This window comes from Coloeus monedula (assembly GCF_965178545.1).
Source record: "Coloeus monedula genome assembly, contig: HAP1_SCAFFOLD_80, whole genome shotgun sequence".
Classification (NCBI taxonomy): domain Eukaryota; kingdom Metazoa; phylum Chordata; class Aves; order Passeriformes; family Corvidae; genus Coloeus; species Coloeus monedula.
The window spans coordinates 278,116-285,444 of NW_028120818.1; the positions used below are offsets into that span (position 1 = coordinate 278,116).

Sequence of the window (7,329 nt, forward strand, 5' to 3'; positions counted from 1 at the left end):
TGTGTTTCAAAAGAAAGGTAGATGTTCATGCAGAAATGCAAGGAGTAGTGCTACAGTACTTTATAAAAAGCAGAATAACACCAGAAAAAGAATAAGAAAAAGCACCAATGAAAATATGGACAAAGAGGAAAAAGAGGCCAAGATTGTAAAGAGTTACATTCTGAAGGTTCTGGAGCAGAAAAGAGAGAGTTTATTGCTTCTGAGAAGCATCCCAGTCATCATTTTCCTCGCATGGCAGAAGGAAATAGAAAGATTTTAACTTGTGAAAAGTATCCAGTCCTCACTTTCCTCAGGGCATCCCTGAGCTCCTGGTTCCTCAGGCTGTAGATGAGGGGGTTCAGGGCTGGAGGCACCACCGAGTACAGAACTGACAGGGCCACATCCAGGGATGGGAGGAGATGGAGGGGGGGCTTCAGGTGGGCAAACATAACAGTGCTGAGGAACAGAGAGAGCACGGCCAGGTGAGGGAGGCACGTGGAAAAGGCTTTGTGCCGGCCCTGCTCAGAGGGGATCCTCAGCACAGCCCTGAAGATCTGCACATAGGAGAAAACAATGAACACAAAACAGCCAAACACCAAACAGGCACTGACAGTGATGAGCCCAAGTTCCCTGAGGTGGGATTTGGAGCAGGAGAGCTTGAGGATGTGTGGGATTTCACAGAAGAACTGGCCCAGGGCATTGCCCTGGCCCAGGGGCAGGGAAAATGTATTGGCCGTGTGCATGAGAGCGTAGAGAAAGGCACTGGCCCAGGCAGCTGCTGCCATGTGGGCACAAGCTCTGCTGCCCAGGAGGGTCCCGTAGTGCAGGGCTTTGCAGATGGACACGTAGCGCTCGTAGCACATGATGGTGAGGAGGAAATCCTCTGCTGAGAGGAAGAACAGAAAGAAAAACACGTGAGCAGCACATGCTGAGTAGGAGATGTGGCTGGTGCCCCAGAGGGAATTGTGCATGGCCTTGGGGACAGTGGTGCAGATGGAGCCCAGGTCGGTGAGGGCCAGGCTGAGCAGGAAGAAGAACATGGGGCTGTGCAGGTGCTGGCCGCAGGCTCCGGCGCTGATGATGAGGCCGCTGCCCAGGAGGGCAGCCAGGGAGATGCCCAGGAAGAGGCAGAAGTGCAGGAGCTGCAGCTGCCGCGTGTCTGCCAATGCCAGCAGGAGGAAGGGGCTGATGGAGCTGCTGTTGCACATTTTGAGCCTCTGGCCATGGAGTGCTGTTGAAGGAGGAGACAGTGAGGAGTCAGGGGAGACTTTGCTGAGCAATGTCCAAGCCCTTTCTCCTGGCCCTGCCCCCCAGTTTTCCTTTTCTCAGAGCCCTTCCCTCAGCCCCGTGCCTGGAGCTCTGCTGGGATCTGGCCCCATTGCTGTGACGAGCAGGGGCTGTGCCCATGGACAGCGAGGAGTCAGCTCTGCTCTGCTTCAGCGGGGACATGGGAATGGGGACAGGGGCCGGTCCTGGGGCTGGACTCCATCAGCCCAAAGTGCTCCTGAGGCAGAGGAGCTGGGCAGCATCTCCTGTGCCAGGGCTAAGGAACGGTGACGGCCAAAGGCACTTTGAGAGGGTTTCCTGCTGTGCCCAGGGAGAGCAGAGAGAGCTGTGCAAGGCAAGAGCATTGGCTGTAACTCAGAGAAGGGTGAGGGGAGCTGCTCTGTCGCTCCATCTGTCCCCAGCTGCCCCTCCTGAGATCGAGGGCAGTCACTGTGTTCCCCTGAAAATCAGCCTGGCACAGCTGAGAGCAGAGGGACCCACAGCAGAGCAAAGTGGCTCAGCCTTTCTCAGAGTCTCAGCCCCACTGCTGGCCAAGGACACTCCCGGCCCCAGTGTCCCCTGGAAGGCAGCTCACAGCTGGGATGGCATCCCGAGGGCACAGCGAGGGTCCTGTCCATGGCCCTGCTGGAGGAGAGCCGGCTCATTGCCAGCCTCCCAGCCCGGCGTGCCCAGAGCTCCCGGGGCACAGGGAGCTGGGACACCCCATTGCTGTGCTCAGCCTGCACAGGAGGAGCCCCAGGGCTGGGCCTGAGCCTGCAGCTGGAGCTGCCATTCCCAGAGAGCCCCTGAGCAGCGCCAGGAGTAGCTGAGCAGGGCAAGGAGAGAGAGCCGGGCCCTGAGGAAAAGCCTTTCCCTGCGCAGCGCTGCCCAGCCCCTCCCGGGCAGCACCAGGGCAGGACAGTCGCCCTCAGGCCCCGGGCAGCAGGAACGGGCCCGCGGCCGCAGAGATGCCCTTCATCTCTGGTGCTGCTCTGCCGGCCCAGGAGGGCACCGAGGGCCCCGAGCCCCCGGGCTGAGGGCCCCGAGCCCCCGGGCTGAGGGCTGTGCTGGCTGCGAGGGGACACCGGGGCTGCGCTGCTCAGGGCGGTGTCTGCACTGCAGGGCAGGCCCGGCAGCTGCCACAGCTCCCCTCAGCAGGGCTGCCCTCAGCGCTGCCTCCCTCCCTCCCTGCCCACGGCTCTGCTGCTGGAGCTGTCCCAGCCGGGAGCTGCTCCTGCGGCCCGGGCTCCGTCCCTGCCGCTGCTGCCGGAGCCCAGCCCAGCCCCTGGGCCAGCCCTGCCCGGCAGCCGCTCGGGGCTGCGGGGATTAAAGAGCAGCTCCCCCGGGCCTGGGCACCATGGAAAGGTGATGCTGGCTGGATCTGGAGGCCGCGGAGGTGCAGGCACTTGCTGAGGCTCCCAGGAATCCTCAGTGGGATGGTTTAAGAGCCTCAGCCCCTGCTCCACCTGCACAGCTGAGTTTCCATTCCCACCAAGCTGAGCCTGGGAAAAGTGGGAGCACAAACTGAGGAAAGCAGAGACTCAAGCAGGAATCTCCTGCCCTGAATGTGCTCATGAAAATCCCCTCAGGAATGAGCTGGGCATGAGCTGGAGCTCTGAGCAGCCCTGGCCCCCACAGCAGCCTCTCCACAGCAGCAGGACCTGCCCTGCAGGAGTCACTCCTTGCAGCCACAGCTCCCCTGCACCGCCCATGGGGAGCTGCCAGGCAGGCTGAGAGCTGCCCCTGGCAGGTGGCAGATGCCCTGGCCTGGCAAAGAGCCCTCAGGGCTGCAGGAGCTGCTCTGCAGGACAGCCCTGGGCACCCCTGGCTGCTGCCCACCTTCACAGCCTGCAGCCGGCCCTGGCAGCAGGAGCCGTCCTGCCCTGTCCCTCTGACGGTGCCCAGGGCAGCCCCGCTCTGCAGCACATCCTCCCCCAAGGCAGGAACGGCAGCAGAGCCATCCTCACAGCCATGGCAGCCGTGCCATGGGCCAGCTCTAGAGGATCCCTGCAGCCAGAGACTCACTGTGTCCCACGCTGGGAAGGTTTCTCCAGGAATGAGTTCAGAGCTGCCCTCCCAGCTGCTTTAGCCAGCTCTCTGCTCACTCCTCCCAGGTACCTGCAGGCAGTGCCCTCAGCCCTGCTGGGCTGGCAGAGGAGCTGCTCCTCAGCAGAGCTGCCTCTTTGAAGCTCTCCTTGGTTGCCAGGAGCTTGAGAGTTCCCTCTGTGCCAGGAGCCCAGCCCAGCTCAGCAGCACAGCAGCAGCACAAGGATTTTAATGACCCTCTCGGGCCTTTGGTGTTGTTCACATCAGACTCAGTCCCTCAGAGTGTCTTCAAAAAACTTCCCAAGAACTCAAAGTCAGATTCGAAGTCCAAAGTTTCTTTAACTTTTAATGGGTCCCAGTGAGGGACACGACTCACGTGAAAGTGTCCCCAGGTTCCAGTGAGAGCAGAACTCTGGAGGCAGCGATGGCAGGGGGGGACAAGCAAGGGAAAGGTGTCTCTGGTGCTGAGCAAAGCTGGCTGTGTTCCATGAGTGCAAAGGGCCAAGGCCTGAGCCCCAGCCCCTGGCAAGGCAGATCCTGTCCCTCCCTCAGTGCTCAGGGCTCTTGCCGGGGCACTGGGATGTGGGGATGTGCAGTGCCCAGGGCAGCACCATGGGGCGGCCCCTGCCAGGCTGCTGGGCAGGGACAAGGAGGCCCTGAGGCCCCAGGGCTGCAGGGGTCACTTGTCCCCTCCTGGCCTCAGGGCCAGGGCCAGCAGCCGTGGCCAAAGGGCTGCACAAGTTGGCTCTGTCAGGGCCTTGCAGCTGCTGCCCATCCCTCTGCCCTCTGCAGCCCAGGCTGTCCCATGGTGTCCCTGCCCTGCGCCTCTGTCCCTGCAGGCTGTCCTCATCCCCCCGGCTGCCCCACCTGGCTGGCCCCTTCCTTTGCTGGCAGCTCTGCGTCCTGCCTGCCTCTGCCTGGGCACACAAAGCCTTGGGCTGCTCCAGACTCCTTCTGGGGGACGTGTTGCACCCCAGCCCTGCCTGGGAGGGAAATTCCTTTCTCCTGGTGTCCACTCTGGGCCTCCCCAGCTGCCCTGTCACAAAGGCCCCTTGGTTCTTTGGGGCCAGCAGTGCCACAGTGGCCCCTTGGTTCCATGGAATGCCACAGGGTCACAATGGTCCCCTTGGTGCCACCAGCCCTGCAGGGTCACAACGGCCCCTGGGTTCCACGAGGCCACGCAGGGTCACAGTGGTCTCCAGAGGAAGGGCAGCACCGAGCCCCAGGGTTTCAGGGGCAGATGAGACACAGCCACCAGAGGCCAAGGCCAGCCACATCTTTCTGTCCTGGCAGGTTTGTCTGGGAGCAGCCCTTGGATATTGGGAATTTGGGAGGTGGAATCCCAATTTTGGCCATGGGCACCTTGTTGAGAAGGATGGGTTTATTCCACATGAAAGAAAAGCACAAAGTCCAAGAGTTTTGGAAGAAGATGAGAGGTGGCCACCATGGGCGAGGGCAGCCAGATCTGTCTCTCATGGCAGCTTTTGTCTGGGAGCAATCCTTGGATAGACAGAATTTGGGAGGTAGAATCTCAGTTTTGGCCATGGGAGCCTGGATGGGAAGGACAGTTCTCTTCTTTAGGAAGGAAAGCACGGAGCCCCAGGAGCCCCAGGGCTCCTGAGGCAGCCCCTGCTGCCCCGGGAGGGAATTTGGGGAGGGGGCAGAGGGGGTGCGCAGCCCCCGCCGGGGGATGACCCCGGCCCAGCGCCCTTCGTTCAGCACCGAGCTGGGCTTGGGGCCGCAGGAGGAAGAGGCCGATGGGAAGCAGATCCTGCAGGGGGGACAGGGCTTGGGCTCAGGGCAAGGTCCTGCCCTGCACACCTGGCTCAGGTGTGAGCCTGCCCCGGGAAGGGAGCGGGACATTGCCATCCCCAGGGATCAGGGCTGGGAGCAGCGCTGGGAGCACGGACATGGAAATCCTGGGAGCCACTGGGACCGCCCTGGGGGGTGAATGATCCCTCCCAGCACCTTTCCAGGCCACCCTGCGAGCTGAGAAATGCTCGCTGGGCCTCGGCCTTGGCCAAGAGCCCCCGGGCTCAGCTGCTCTGAGCTCAGGCGCTGCCGGCTCCCGCAGCCCGCCCAGGGCCGCCCTGCCCGTGCCGGGGCTGTGCTGGAATTCTCTGCTGCTGCTGGGCTACTCGGGGGCTCTGGCCCAGCAGGAAAGGTGACCCTGAGCCAGGAGCTTTCCTTGGCCGCAGCAAAGCCTCGGCACGGAAAGACCTTCCCAGCGCTGTGCCCTGGGCCGGGAGGGATTGTGCCACCAGAGCTGTCCCTCCATTTCTTCTGCCAGGCAGCTTTAGCACATGAAAAGTGGAGAAGCCAGAGCTGCCTCTCAGCTTTCCGCAGTCCTGCAGAGCAATCCTGTGTGGGAAGCAGCCTGGGAACAGGGTTGAGGTGCCAGGGCAGGGGAATTGAGAGCCCTTTCCTCCGCCGTGGGCCCAGGCTCTGGCCCTTGCCCTTTGCAATGGCCCTGCAGCTGCCAGAGGGGCCTTTTTGGCTCAGCTGAGAGCAGTCCTGCTGCAAGGCTGTCCTCGAGCTGCTTGGGCTGCACATGTGCCCAGGGAATGCTCATTGCTTGCAGTCTCAGGCGCTGTGGGTGTGCAGGTGTAACTACTGCAGGAGGGAACAGCTCTGCTGGGGGCAGTTCTTTTTCTTGGTGGTTTTTCTGTTGAATGAACGTTCCCTGCCAGCTGTGGGCAGAGCTGTGTAGCTGTATGTGCCACTTGTGTGTGGCACTGTGGCTCAGGAGGTGGCCAAGGGGAGCTTGGCCGAGGTGTGGGCAGAGGAATGGCCATCAGGCCAGGCTGGGGGGTCAGCGGCCGGTCAGTTGCGTTGCGTGGCCGCGGCTCTGGAGGCTTGTGTGGGAGCGTGTGCAGGGCTGGAAGGCTGGGGCTGCCGCCGCTGTGTCCCAGAGCCGGGAAGGCCGGGGCTGGCCCGGCCCTGGCCCGGCCCCGCCAGCTCTGGCAGCTGCCGGCGGGGACACAAAGGGCAGCTCCGAGCTGCGGCCGCTGCGCTGCGGCCGCACAAAGGCAGCGCCCGCAGAGCTCCAGGGCAAGGTCCTGGCCCTGGCTCGGGGCTGGGCCGGGGCCAGCGGCAGAAAATCAACTTGCAGCTTGGGCCCCGCAGCAGGGAGGAGCAGCAATTGCTGGCTGAGAGAGACTCTTGCCAAGGGCCTGCGGGGCCGGGCCCCAGGGAACGGCTTCCCGCTGCCCGAGGGCAGGCTGAGATGGGATGTGGGGCAGCAATGGTTCCCTGGCAGGGCGCTCAGGGCCTGGCCCAGGCTGGCCCCAGAAGCTGCGGCTGCCCCCGCATCCCTGCAAGTGTCCCAGGCCGGCTCGGCCATTGGGGCTTCCTGCCCAGGAGGGCTGGGCTGGGCTGGGCTGGGCTGGGGCTGCTGAGGGCGGGATGGGCTCTGCCTGAGACAGATGAAGGCTGCGCATGATGAGGCCGGGGGGACCCCGTTCCTCAGTGGGTTCTGGGGTATCCCACATTCCTGAAGGGATGTCAGGGTATGTCCCGTTCCTGAGGCAATTTTGGGGTCCCCCCAATGCTTTGGGAGGGGTTTTGAGAGGGGGGCTCTGGTACTTGGAAGGGGGACCTATTGTCCGGGATGCGGGGAGCCCATTTTGGGAAGGATGCTGCTGTTTCTGGCAATGTTGAGAGGTTCTGAATGGCCGGTGGGGCCCTGGCTCTCATTTTGGGACTTGAGGTGAGCCCATGGGCACAGCAAGGCCTGAGGAGAGGTTCCAAGCTCCCATTTGGGATGGAGGGATTGAGCGGGTGCCTGCAATCAACTCAAAGCCAGCCCCAGTGTGTCGATGGCAGCCCCAAATGGCTCGATCCGTCAGCCCCAAGGCCCGGCTGTGGGGAGTCAGGAAGCACAGAAGGGGAATTGGTGTCCAGGAGGGGTGGGATGGGATGGGATGGGATGGGATGGGATGGGATGGGATGGGATGGGATGGGATGGGATGGGATGGGATGGGGGTGGCATCGTGGGGGTTGGATGAAGTTTAGGAGGGATGGGGTGGTTTGAGCACT

General features: G+C 62.7%; 1 protein-coding gene across 1 annotated transcript; it reads right to left on the minus strand.

Annotated features, from left to right (window-relative positions):
• Positions 1–218: 218 nt before the first annotated feature.
• Positions 219–1,187, minus strand: LOC309585602 (olfactory receptor 14J1-like; the record flags this gene model as incomplete). Its single annotated transcript, XM_082303543.1, has 1 exon — positions 219–1,187. One exon carries the CDS (start codon positions 1,185–1,187, stop codon positions 219–221), a length of 969 nt encoding a protein of 322 aa, XP_082159669.1.
• Between the last annotated feature and the right edge of the window lie 6,142 nt (positions 1,188–7,329).